Genomic DNA, 14,224 nt, shown 5'->3' on the forward strand with positions numbered 1-14,224 from the left:
GCCTAATTGGTTTATTAATAACTTTTCAAGTTCATAACTGTGCACTCTCCAAACAATAGCATGGTATTATTTCACTGTAAAAGCTACTGTACATTGGACTGTGCAGTTCGTTTAACAAGAATTTAGCTTTCTGCCAATATCAGATATGTCTATGTCCTGGGAAATGTTCTTGTTACTTACAACCTCATGCTAATCGCATTAGCCTACGTTAGCTCAACCGTTCCGCGGTGGGCCCACCGATCCTGTAGCGGTTTAAGGTAAGTAAAAATGTATCAACTAATGCATTTGTCATAACCATCTGCCCTTACCATCACAGTTCATTATGTGGTGGCAATGACGTGTGATGAGAATGACATTTTTGCAGTATTTGGTCATAAATAGCAGGAATTCTAGCATGCTAACTCCAGTTGGACAGCTAGCATACAATAAATACACAATTAAAACAATTTCAAAATCTGAAATAATTTGAGGAAATTAGCTAAATATCTTTTCATATTTGTGCAAATCTATCTAAAGCCGAAAATCAATCAACAAAGCAGTAAGAATATGTAGGCTATAACGATATGTTGAAAGCTAGCTCTATTGGATGCAGATGACTGAACTGCTCAGTTTTGTGTCTGTGTCTGCAGGTATACAGACAAGGATGCCTACAAAGTTATGTCAATTGGTTTTGGTATGTTATCGAGATCACATGTACCATCCTCTTCCCTTACCTCTTCAATGAATATCCCATAGGCCTCTACATTATGGACAAGGCATGTGTATGAAAACCATTATCAAAACAGTTTTCATTCACATTCACCACAAAAAGCAAGGTATGAATACTGTCTTGTGCATGTTTTGTTAATCATCTGTATAATTACTGTTTTTTGGATTCACAGACGTCACCCTCCCTAAACTTCTGAATACTACAAGACATATTTTCGATCACCATGCACTACAAAATCATTCTGGCTGTGGATACGGAGAACATCAACAATAGTTGGCAGGGTAATTTACATTTTTCTATCGCAAAGTATAATGGCTATATTCTCCTGTCCAGCTGGTGGCGGTAATGCAACATTATATTGTATGCCAACCGCCGTTAAACCCCACCAAAGAAGGAGTTACGCTAGCTAGAACAACAACAGCTGCCAATTCAAAGTCACGCGTGATGGTAAAATCAAGATTTCTAACATATTCTGAAACGTTTCCATATGTAAACATTAAGAGTTGGATTATTTGTCCACGTCCACCAGATCATGTGTCAACAATAGCCATTTGTGCTAACGTTAGCTAGCCAGTAAAATGGCTACCCAAGCTAACTATCTATCCTACCAAGCAAATGTGTTTATCTTCAAGACACTGTTGTGAATGATAACGTTATTAGTTATTAAGACAGCAATGTGAATTGTCCATCTTCAAGATGTCATAAATATATTGGCACCCTTAGCTAATAAGTGAGCATGGCTAGTTAGCTTGGCCGTTATCTAAGGCTGGCTAGCTAACTAGTTAATTTACTTTCAGTATCTAATCATTAGCTAACTGGTCATTTATAGATTACAAATCAAATGTTATTTTGGTTCGCCGTTGCTTCAATATAACTTCTTGCTGGTAATTTGGTTATCTAGCTAGATCGTTTCATCCTAGTGAGAAAGGTGTCAGTGAGCTAAAGCTAACCCAACTAGCTCAACATTGCTAACGCTAGCTGTACGATTACCACAGCAATGCTAGCTAGCTAAATGTATTAGTAGATTCCTAGTGGTTGGAATATTTAGTTATATTCCTTTATTAACTAAGCTGTTCCAGTTGTGAAACTCACCTTACATTTTGTTTGTGCCTCTTTTGAATCCTACTATAGCCTTCCATGTCTGAACCCAAGTCCCCGGGTTCTTACTGTGGTGTTCCAGCACAGAGAAGCTCACAGTGGGGCCCAGAGATGGTCTTAGTGAAGCTGGAGGACTGTAGTCAACCACTGGAACTCAATGTGATAGTCAAAGAGGAAGAGGAGGAGAGGGAAGTCAAAGAAGAGGAGATAGGGATTAAAGAGGAGGTGGAGGAGAGAGCATTCAAAGAGGAGGAGGTGGAGGAGAGAGCATTCAAAGAGGAGGAGGCGGAGGAGAGAGCATTCAAAGAGGAGGTGGAGGAGAGAGCAGTCACAGAAGTGGAGAACAGGGAAGAGGAGGAAGAAGTAGATGGTAACACTGACCCAGGTAAGTTCAGTTGTGTAGGATGGGGAGGTTGAGTGTATTGACAGCCACAGGGGATTCCAGAACTATTATTGAGTCTTTCCACCAATCTGGTGCCATTTTCTGAAGAGTAACTTGCTTTCAACTAATTTTAAAGGGGCAGTGCAGTTAAAAATGTGACATTCCTGTTTTGAAAAGAATTCCTGGAATTTCAGCCTTTTCAGGTTGGATGGAGTTTTTGGCCCAGATCATGACATCAGAATCTTATCTGAATTACCAGGCATCGTTTATTTGCATTTATATCTTCCTTATTTAAAGGGGTTTGCGGGGTATGCTCTGTCCACCAATCAGGGCTGTGTATGTAAATATATTTTAATTTGTATCCACATGCCCAGAAGATCAGACTGAGCATTTCAATGGCAAAAGGAGGCTCAGGGAAATCAATGATAACAAATATATTTGGTTATTTTCATGAAATAAAACACACACAGTGATGTATTAGAAATACAGGGATGATTTAAAAATACTGCTTTGGGGCTTTAAGATTCTGGGCCTGTTTTCAGCTGGTGGTTAGGAGGCCCAAGTGTCAAACATGTTAGTTTGGAATTTCGTCATGTAAAAACATGAGTGCTGGCATTTTCCAGCCCTAACGCCAGGTTCAGCAATGTACCTGTCTAACATCAGCTCACTTGTGCTGAGGTGGGAGGGGTGGCAATATTGGAGGCGTGTCCTTAAAATCACGCAAAACTGACAGTTTCATACAGCGCTAAAGGGAATGTTTCAGACCCACAAACAGCAGGTCTTCTAGGTAACACAGTTGATTTTGAGAGCGGAACCTATCCAGCCATGACACACAGTGCCCATGGTAGAGAGATGTTCATTTTGTGCTGGTGAATCTCGTATTTACAAACATCGAAACATTTTTGGTTTCCGCCCCCCCATTTCGTTTAATTTGACTAAAAACCAAGCATACCCCCCCCACACCTATAAATCATGGCTGGTTTAGCAGCATCACATACACATACCACCTACTCATTCTTTTCTTCTTTATTTTTACTATTTTAATAGTGAAGACATCGAAACTATGAAATAACACATATGGAATCATGTAGTAACCAAAATAATACCAAAATATATTTTATATATGAGATTCTTCAAAGTAGCCACCCCTTTGCCTCGATGACAAATCAAAATCAAAGTTTATTTGTCACGTGCGCCGAATACAACAGTGAAATGCTTACTTACATGCTCTAACAAACAGTGCAAAAAAAGTACAAAAAAGGTATTAGGTGAACAATAGATAATTAAAGAAATAAAAACAACAGAAAAGACAGTGAAAAATAACAGTAGCGAGGCTATATACAGTAACGAGACTATAACAGTAGCGAGGCTATATACAGTAACGAGACTATAACAGTAGCGAGGCTATATACAGTAACGAGACTATAACAGTAGCGAGGCTATATACAGTAACGAGACTATAACAGTAGCGAGGCTATATACAGTAACGAGACTATAACAGTAGCGAGGCTATATACAGTAACGAGACTATAACAGTAGCGAGGCTATATACAGTAACGAGACTATAACAGTAGCGAGGCTATATACAGGCACCGGTTAGTCAGGCTGATTAAGGTAGTATGTACATGAATGTATAGTTAAAGCGACTATGCATATATGATAAACAGAGAGTAGCAGCAGCGTAAAAGAGGGAATAATGCAAATAATCCGGGTAGCCATTTGATTACCAGTTCAGGAGTCTTATGCCTTGGGGGTAAAAACTGTTGAGAAGCCTTTTTGTCCTAGACTTGGCACTCCGGTACTGCTTGCCATGCGGTAGTAGAGAGAACAGTCTATGACTGGGGTGGCTGGGGTCTTTGACAATTTTTAGGGCCTTCCTCTGACACCGCCTGTGGGAGGTCCTGGATGGCAGGCAGCTTAGCCCCAGTGATGTACTGGGCCGTACTCACTACCCTCTGTAGTGCCTTGCGGTCGGAGGCCGAGCAATTGCCGTACCAGGCAATGATGCAACCAGTCAGGATGCTCTCAATGTTGCAGCTGTAAAACCTTTTGAGGATCTGAGGACCCATGCCAAATCTTTTTAGTTTCCTGAGGGGGAATAGGCTTTGTCGTGCCCTCTTCACGACTGTCTTGGTGTGTTTGGATCATTCTAGTTTGTTGGTGATGTGTACACCAAGGAACTTGAAGCTCTCGACCTGCTCCACTACAGCCCTGTCGATGAGAATGGGGGTGTGCTCGGTTGTCCTTTTCCTGTAGCCCACAATCATCTCCTTAGTCTTGGTTATGTTGAGGGATAGGTTGTTATTCTGGCACCACCCAGCCAGGTTTCTGACCTCCTCCCAATAGGCTGTCTCGTCGTTGTCGGTGATCAGGCCTAGCACTGTTGTGTCGTCTGCAAACTTAATGATGGTGTTGGAGTCGTGGGTGAACAGGGAGTACAGGAGGGGACTGAGCACGCACCCCTGAGGGGCTCCAGTGTTGAGTATCAGCGTGGCAGATGTGTTGCTACCTACCCTCACCACCTGGGGGCGGCCCGTCAGGAAGTCCAGGATCCAGTTACAGAGGGAGGTGTTTAGTGCCAGGGTCCTTAGCTTAGTGATGAGCTTTGAGGGTACTATGGTATTGAGCGCTGAGCTGTAGTCAATGAATAGCATTCTAACGTTGGTGTTCCTTTTGTCCAGGTCGGAAAGGGCAGTGTGGAGTGCAATAGAGATGGCATCATCTGTGGATCTGTTTGGGCGGTATGCAAATTGGAGTGGGTCTAGGGTTTCTGGGATAATGGTGTTGATGTGAGCCATTACCAGCCTTTCAAAGCACTTCATGGCTACAGACGTGAGTGCAACTGTAGTCATTTAGGCAGGTTGCCTTCGTGTTCTTGGGCACAAGGACTATGGTGGTCTGCTTGAAACATGTTGGTATTACAGACTCAATCAGGGACATGTTGAAAATGTCAGTGAAGACACCTGCCAGTTGGTCAGCACATGCCCGGAGCACACGTCCTGGTAATCCCTCGGTAATCCCTCTGTTATTTCATAGTTTTGATGTCTTCACTAATTATTCTACAATGTAGAAAATAGTCAAAATTAAGAAAACCCCAGCAGTAAATTGGTGTGTCCAAACTTTTGACTACTGTATGTGCTTCTTTTTATCCTGGCCATTAGCCCAGTAGCCTATGAATGAAGTGGTTTCAAATGGTCTACTGAGAGTGCCTTGAAATACACGACATGACAAAAAGTATGTGGACACCTGCGTGTCTGAGCATCTCATTCCAAAATCATGGAGTTGCCCCCACCTTTGGTGTTATAACAGCCTCCACTCTTCTGGGAAGGCTTTCCACTAGATGTTGGAACATTGCTGCAGGGCCTTGCTTCCATTCAGCCATGAGCATTAGTGAGGTTGGGCACTGATGTTGGGCGATTAGGCCTGGTTCGCACTCGGCTTTCCAAAAACAAAGGTGTTCGATGAGGTTGAGGTCAGGGCTCTGTGCAGGCCAGTCAAGTTCTACCACACCGATCAAGACAAACCATTTCTGTATGGACCTCGTTTGTGCACGGGGGCATTGTCATGCTGAAACAGGGAAGGGCCTTCTCCATACTATTGCCACAAAGTTGTAAGCACAGAATCGTCTAGAATGTCATTGTATGCTGTAGCATTAAGATTTCTCTTCACTGGAACTAAGGGCCGAGCCCAAACCATGAAAAACAGCCCCAGACCATTATTACTCCTCCATTAAACTTTACAGTTGGCACTATGCATTCGGGCAGGTAGCGTTTTCTTGGCATCTGCCAAACCCAGATTCGTCCATCAGACTGCCAGATGGTGAAGCGTGATTCATCACTTCAGAGAACGTGTTTCCACTGCACCAGAGTTCAATGGCGGCAAGCTTTACATCACTCCAGCCGATGTTTGGCATTGCACGTGGTGATCTTAGGCTTGTGTGCGGCTGATCGGCCCTCGAAACCCATTTCATGAAGCTCCCGCCGAACGGTTCTTCTGCTGATGTTGCTTCCAGAAGCAGTTTGTAACTCGGTGTTGCAACCGAGGACAGATTAATCTTACGCGCTTCAGCACTCTGTGGTCCTGTTCTGTGAGCTTGTGTGGCCTACCACTCTGTGGTCCTGTTCTGTGAGCTTGTGTGGCCTACCACTCTGTGGTCCTGTTCTGTGAGCTTGTGTGGCGGTGGAGCCGTCTATTACCTGTCTATTCATTTGAGTGGTTACGTATCTCAAAGCCCATCTGGCAAACTTCTTGCTGGAGAAATATTTTTTTTTCTACTAAAAAGCAATTATTTTTCCCGTTTATAATGGTAATCTACACTGAACAAAAATATAAACACAACATGTAAAGTGTTGGTCCCACGTTTCATGAGCTGAAGTAAAAGATACCAGGTATTTTTCATATGCACAAACAGCTTATTTCTCTGAAATTTAGGGCACAAATTTGTTTACAGCCCTGTTAGTGAGCATTTCTCTTTTGCCAAGATATTCCATCCACCTGACAGGTGTAGCATATCAAGAAGCTGATTAAACATCATCATTACACAGGTGCATCTTGTGCTGGGGACAATAAAAGGCCACACTATAATGTGCACTTTTGTCAAACAACACAATGCCTCAGATGTCTGCAATTTTGAGGGAGCACTTGGCATGCTGACTGCAGTAATATCCACCAGAGCTGCTGCCAGATAATTGAATGTTAATTTCTCTACCGTAAGCCGCCTCCACCGTCATTTTAGAGAATTTGGCATTATGTTCAACTGGCCTCACAACTGCAGACCACGTGTAACCACGCCAGCCCAGGACCTTCACATCCGGCTTCTTCACCTGCGGGACAGCTGGTGAAATTGTGGGTTTGCACAACCGAAGAATTCTGCACAATCTGTCAGAAATGGTTTCAGGGAAGCTCATCTGCGTGCTCGTTGTCCTCATCAGGGTCTTGACCTGACTGCATTTTGGCGTCGTAACCGACTTAAGTGTGCAAATGCTCACCTTCGATGGCTACTGGCACACTGGAGAAGTGTGCTCTTCACAGATTAATCCCCGTTTTAACTGTACTGGGCAGATGACAGACAGTGTGTATGGCGTCGTGTGGGTGGAGTGCCCCATGGTGGCGGTGGGGTTACGATATGGGCAGGCATAAGCTAATGCACAACCCAATGTCACAAGGATCTGTACACAGTTCCTGAAAGCTGAAAATGTCCCAGTTCTTCCATTGCCTACATACTCACTAGACATGTCACCCACTGTACATGTTTGAGATGCTCTGGATCGATTTGTATGACAGCGTGTTCTGTTCCCGCCAATATCCAGCAACTTTGCATAGCCTTTGTAGAGGAGTGGGACAATGTTCCACAGGCCACAATCAAGAAACTCTCCCTCAACGTCAACAAAACTAAGGAGCTGATCGTGGACTTCAGGAAACAGCAGAAGGAGCCCGCCTCTTTCCACATCGATGGGACCACAGTGGAGAAGGTGGAAAGCTTCAAGTTCCTCGGCGTACACATCACTGACAATCTGAAATGGTCCACCCACAAGGACAGTGTGGTGAAGAAGGTGCAACAATGCCTCTTCAACCTCAGGAGGCTGAAAAAATGTGGCTTAGCCTCTAAGACCTTAACAAAGTTTTACAGATGCACAATTGAGATTATTCTGTCGGGCTGTATCACCGCCTGGTACGGCAACTGCACCCCCCGCAACCGCAGGGCTCTCCAGAGGGCGGTGCTGTCTGCCCAACGCATCACCGGGGCACACTGCCTGCCCTCCAGAACACCTACAGCACCCGATGTCACAGGAAGTCCAAAGCCACGGCCTGTTCACCCCGCTATCATCCAGAAGGCGAGGTCAGTACAGGTGCATCAAAGCTGGGACTGAGAGACTGAAAAACAGCTTCTATCTCAAGGCCATCAGACTGTTAAATAGCCATCACTAGCCGGCTACCACCCGGTTACTCAACCCTGCACCTTAGAGGCTGCTGCCCCATTTACATAGATGGAATCACTGGTCACTTTAATAATGGAACACTAGTCATTTTAATAATGTTTACATACTGCTTTACTCATTTCATGTATTTTTGTCAATGCCACTCTGACATTGCTTTTCCTAATATTTATATATTTCTTAATAACATTGTTACTTTTACATTTGTGTGTATTGTTGTGAATTATTAGATACTACTGCACTGTTGGAGCTAGGAACACAAGCATTTCGCTACACCTGAAATAACATCTGCTAAATAGGTGTATGTGACCAATACAATTTCATTTGAACAGCCTAATCAACTCTATGCGAATGAGATGTCGCTCTGCATGAGGCAAATGGTGGTCATGCCAGATACGGACTGGTTTTCTGATCCACACCCCTACCTTTTCTTAAAGGTTTCTGTGACCAACAGATGCATATCTGTATTCTCAGTCATGTGAAATCCATAGATTAGGGCCTAATGAAGATTAGGGCCTTTTTCAGTTGACTGATTTCCTGATGAACTGAAACTAAGTATAATTCTTGAAATTGTTGCATGTTGCATTTTTATATTTTTGTTAAATATATTCAAGTAAAGTACTTAATTGTTACCTAATAAATGATTTGATATTGATATAAAACGGCTGCATTAGGCCTTTAAACAAGTATTTTAAAGACCATTTCAATGCTGTTCCTGATTCTAACCCCATATCTGTTCTTATTCCCACAGGAGAGATCTCCAACCCAGGTTCAGACAGTGAGCCCAGTTCCACAGCATCAGGAAACCATAAACAACACAGACAGAGGAACTCAAGACAGAAACATCACCACTGCATGGACTGCTTCACTAGTTTCTATGAGCCAGAGGAGTTGAGAAGACACACTTGTAGGCCCCACCCCTGTTCAGATTGCAGTGGCAGCTTTATTTGCCCAACTCACCTCAAATCAAAACAGACTCAAAAAAGGAGGAAGGTGTACCCATGTGGTCAATGTGGGAAGAGATTTCAAACACCAAGCAAACTAAAGACGCACCAGAGAACTCACACAGGAGAGAAGCCATACCACTGCTCTGTTTGTGGGAAGGGTTTCAGTCAGTCGAACCAACTAAAGACACACCAGAGAACGCACACAGGACAGAAGCCTTACCACTGCTCTCAGTGTGGAAAGAGTTTCAGTTGGTTACACAGCCTGAAGACACACCAGATAACTCACACAGGGGAGAAGCCTTACCACTGCTCGCAGTGTGGAAAGCGTTTCAGTCTGGTCGGAAACCTAAAGAGACACCAGCTAACCCACACAGTAGAGAAGCCTTACCGCTGCTCTCATTGTGGGAAGAGTTTCAGTCAGTTACACCATCTAAAGACACACCAGTTAATTCACACAGGACAGAAGCCATATCACTGCTCTCAATGTGGGAAGAATTTCAGTCATCCAAAAGACTTAAAGTCGCACCAGAGGACTCACACAGGAGAGAAGCCATTCCACTGCTCCCAATGTGGAAAGAGTTTCAGTCAGTTATCAACTCTGAAAAAACACCAGCTAACTCACACAGGAGAGAAGCCTTACCCCTGCTCTCAATGTGGGAAGCGTTTCACCAGGTTATATCAACTGAAGGCACACCAGATAACACACACAGAAGAGAAACCTTACCACTGCTCTCAATGTGGTGATAGTTTCACCAGTTCATATTTCCTAAAGAAACACCAGCTAATTCACACAGGAGAAAAGCCATTCCACTGCTCCCAGTGTGGGAAGAATTTCAGTCATTCATCAACTTTGAAGACACATCAGATAACTCACACAGGAGAGAAGCCTCACCGCTGCTCTCAGTGTGGGAAGAGTTTTGGTCATTCATCAACTCTCAAGACACATCAGATAACTCACACAGGAGAGAAGCCTCACCGCTGCTCTCAGTGTGGGAAGAGTTTCAGCCAGTCATCAACTTTGAAGAAACATCAGAGAACTCACTCAGGAGAAAGCTGTGTCGTCAAAGCTGAAGACACTAGCTTATTCACATAGGGGAGAAGCCTACACTCTGCTGTCAATATGGGGATAGTTTCACCAGTTTATACTAATAAAATATAACACCAACTAATTATGACTAACAATAACTTACCTGGTTACTTAAAGGGGGTTAAAACTTGCAAAGGAGTGTGGAACATGTTGTCTGTGTGGAAAGCTTCAGTCAGGCATCACATTTGAAGACACAGCATTTAACTCCCACTGTAGAGAAGACTTACCGTGTTCTGGAGTTGTTTGAATATTGTTTATTGAAATGAAGCTGGTATGTTCACAATAAGCCATTATCATCATATCACTTTTTCAGGAAACCAAAAAGTCAGAAATGCAGAGAAAAGGCAGTTTGACAGAAACAGTGTTTATTTTGTTGGTGCTTAACAGACATGTCCTGTCAATGTCAGTATTTCCACTATACAGCTGTCTTGTTGGGCAATACTTTCTACACCAGCAGACCTTCAGCAGCCACAGCGGACAATTCAGTGAAGATGTATTTGCCATTGTGGAATCCATAGCTAATATCTGTCCATAGAGAATCCCCAGTAATCAGACATTATATATTCTAGTTGGATTTCTATAATCACTTTTTCTTTTTCTTTTTTGTAAAAATTATATAATTTAGTCACAAAAAAATGTATGCAACAATAACTTCTAATTAGCGGGAATATAACCAAAAATTAATAAACATATTGTATTTCAATTACTAAGCTCAGTCTCCTGTCTTAGTTTATTATGGAGGGTTGAAGGTTCATTATTTCTGGTGCTTTACAGGTAGGCTATACTGTAAGTAAGGCAGTGGCGGTCGGTGCTGTTTAAGATGAGGATGATTATAATTTGTATTTTTTTATGAGCCTTATTTCTATTACAGGATGATTTGTTTATGCCTTTTACATGATATTGTCATTCATATTCCATTCACCCAGTTGAATGTAACATCTATAGGTTTAGGCTACTACATGATACTCATTTTCCCTGTACCCATTGTGAGGTTGCTACAACCTGGCCTATGAATTAAAGTTTAAAACATACAGTCCCAGTCAAAAGTTTGAACACACCTACTCTTGGCAGTCACTCAACCAGCTTCAGTATGAATGCTTTTCCAACAGTCTTGAAGGAGTTCCCACATATGCTGAGCACTTGTTGGCTGCTTTTCCTTCACTCTGCGGTCCAACTCATCCCAAACCATCTCAATTGGGTTGAGGTCGGGTGATTGTGGAGGCCAGGTCATCTGATGTAGCATTCCATCCCTCTCCTTCTTGGTCAAATAGCCCTTACACAGCCTGGAGGTATGTTTTGGGTCATTGTCCTGTTGAAAAACTAATTATAGTCCCACTAAGCGCAAACCAGATGGGATGGCGTTTTGCTGCAGAATGCTGTGGTAGCCATGCTGGTTGTCCCAATACTTATGACACCTTCAAATGGGAGGACTAGATACATAAAGTGCTTTCATTTTGTGAAGGAACATTTTATGTTTGTGGTTTTCTAATAACCAATTTGACTGGGTTCATGCAAGTGACTGATTGATCGTGGCTGGGAGGAATCCTCACTATCAGTATAAGCAATTTGGCAGCACGCCCATAACATTGTTTTGCCAACTGAAAGAGATGTCTTAGTTTCAAGGTCTCAGCTTGGAGCGAAGAGGCCTCGTGAGGTAATGGTCGGTCACATACATGAACCAAATGTTAATGATGAATTAATTATGAGTAATGAATAAGTTAAATCATGCAAATATAACTTGTCTGTGTAAGCAGTATATAAGAGAACTAACGGGACTGCCCCGGGGGAGCTCCTGATCGTCATGTGTACTATGGTACATTAAGTTTGTTGGAACCTCTCCAGCTTGCTGAAAGTAAAGAATGATTCATTTAAGATTGACTTCAGGTGTCCCTGGTGGTAATTTCCACGACAATTCCTAAACGGTACAACATATATGTATGAAAATACCCTCAAATAAAAGGTGACATTCTGTACTGTCACCTCATATGAAACAAAATTCTGGAGTATAGAGACAAATTAAACGTTTTAGCTTCACTGTCCAAATAAATACGTAGGTGTGTATCGCAAATATCCAAACAACCGTGTATAGCAAATATCCAATCAACATGTAGTATCACTATTCTCCAATAAAGGTGAATAAACACCCAGGCTAGAAGAGGCTACGCAAGAAGCCTTTCTTGCCTGCCACTGCAAAGGTTGCTTAATGTCGTACAACCATGCGGAAGTCTCGCAAGGTTACATTTTGTTTCGCTATGCGGATTCCAGTGGTAATCAGTCTGGGCCCGGTTTCCCGATAGCGATGGAACTTAAGCCTCGTTCACATCACCCATAAACACTCCGTTACATTTCCCCGGATGTCATGCATTTTAATGGAGATGTCCACAACGGAGTGAAAACGCAACCCCGCCTTGTGGTTCAAGGTACCGCTGTGAGACGGACACTTCATACGTTGACATTTTTCAAACTTGACGTTGTCTTCAGTCCAGCCAGAGTCCGTTGAAGAACAGGAAGTTACCAAAACAGAGAAGATTAAAATATCTGGTTTTCAGTGATGGCTTTATGGGATAGCTAGAAACTTGTAAACAATTACCCATTCCTATAAGAGTACTATTTTATTACTAATGTTAAATAATATACATTGGCTGCTAAGCCAATTATATTATGACTGTCGCCTCCCGTTTAAGTTTATTGTGATAGTAATGATGTTTATTGTGATAGTAATGATGTTTATTGTGATAGTAATGATGTTTGTTTTGATAGTAATGATGTTTGTTGTGATAGTAATGATGTTTGTTGTGATAGTAATGATGTTTGTTTTGATAGTAATGATGTTTGTTGTGATAGTAATGATGTTTGTTTTGATAGTAATGATGTTTGTTGTGATAGTAATGATGTTTATTGTGATAGTAATGATGTTAATGTTTTGATGATGATCGTTAGGTGGAGGTTGCTAGCTACAATGGTATCTTCAACTTAGCCTAGCTTTTAGCTAGCTAGCTGCTCTGCAGTGCTCGCTGTGCCCTGAATTCCCCGTTTAACTTTTTTCAGTTTGGTGCCTTTAAAATTAAATCTGAAATATTATTAAATTAGATACTTCTTCCTACAGATTTACTCCACATTTTCAAAGTGAAAGAAGGATATACCATTTTCCAAATTAAGAAGAAAAATGTATAGTAATTGGATAAGTCTCCACTCCACTGAGTTAATACTTGTTGGAAGTACCTTTGTCAGCCATTACAGCTGTGAATCATTTGGAATAAGATGTGACCAAATTTTCACAACTGTTAGGGCTACATATATCCATTGTTTTTGTCAAAATTGCTCAAGCTCATTAAATTTGGTTGGGAATCATTGATGGATTCCAGTATTCAAACCTAGTCTCTGATTTTTAAGCAAATTTAAATCAGGATTGAGATTAGACGATTCCAGAACACTTATAACACCACTTGGAAATCCATTTTGGTGTATCTTTGGAAAATACATTTGTGTAATTGTCTGGCTGAAGAGTTTTATTCTATCCCAGGGTTTTCAGAAGACTGAGACTGGTTTTCCTCTAACTTTTTACCTTTCATATTTCATTGGATCCTGACAAACTCCCAACTCCCAGCCAACGGCAAGCATACCCATAACATGATGCTGCCACCACAATACTTAACAATAGACTGTTTCAGTCTGTGTTGGATTGGATTTGACCCAACCCTGTAGTTTTTAATTTATGCCAAAAAGTTTTGTCTTGCAGTATTACTTAACAGCCCTGTTGCTAACAGAATGGGAGTGGATTCTTTAACACACGCTTCTTCCTTTTCACTTTATCAGGCCAGTAACATGGAGTGAATCAAACCAAATTGTATTGGTCACATGGTTAGCAGATGTTAATGCGAGTGTAGTGAATGCAATGATGTTGATCCCTTTTGGATTTTTTAAGTATTGTGGTGGCAGCATCATGTTATGGGTATGCTTGTCACTGGCAGGGAAGTGGATTATGAATAGGTTCTGAAAGAGGAAACATTAACAACTTGAGAAAGGAAGGTTAGCTAGAAAGCCTGTCTGTATGCCACATTATTG

General features: G+C 42.1%; 1 protein-coding gene across 1 annotated transcript; it reads left to right on the forward strand.

Moving 5' to 3' along the window:
- The first annotated feature begins 2,100 nt into the window (after positions 1-2,100).
- LOC120043663 (zinc finger protein 239-like) lies at positions 2,101-10,828 on the forward strand. Its single transcript, XM_038988213.1, has 2 exons — positions 2,101-2,192; positions 8,877-10,828. Exon 2 carries the CDS (start codon positions 8,981-8,983, stop codon positions 10,163-10,165), a length of 1,185 nt encoding a protein of 394 aa, XP_038844141.1. The 5' UTR covers positions 2,101-2,192; positions 8,877-8,980; the 3' UTR covers positions 10,166-10,828.
- The last annotated feature ends 3,396 nt before the right edge of the window (positions 10,829-14,224 follow it).

The sequence above is a fragment of the Salvelinus namaycush genome, unplaced genomic scaffold (assembly GCF_016432855.1).
Source record: "Salvelinus namaycush isolate Seneca unplaced genomic scaffold, SaNama_1.0 Scaffold99, whole genome shotgun sequence".
Lineage (NCBI taxonomy): Eukaryota > Metazoa > Chordata > Actinopteri > Salmoniformes > Salmonidae > Salvelinus > Salvelinus namaycush.

Bases quoted from the DNA above. Each gene is read 5' to 3' on its own strand.
- LOC120043663 (XM_038988213.1), top strand. From the start codon at position 8,981: ATGGACTGCTTCACTAGTTTCTATGAGCCAGAGGAGTTGAGAAGACAC.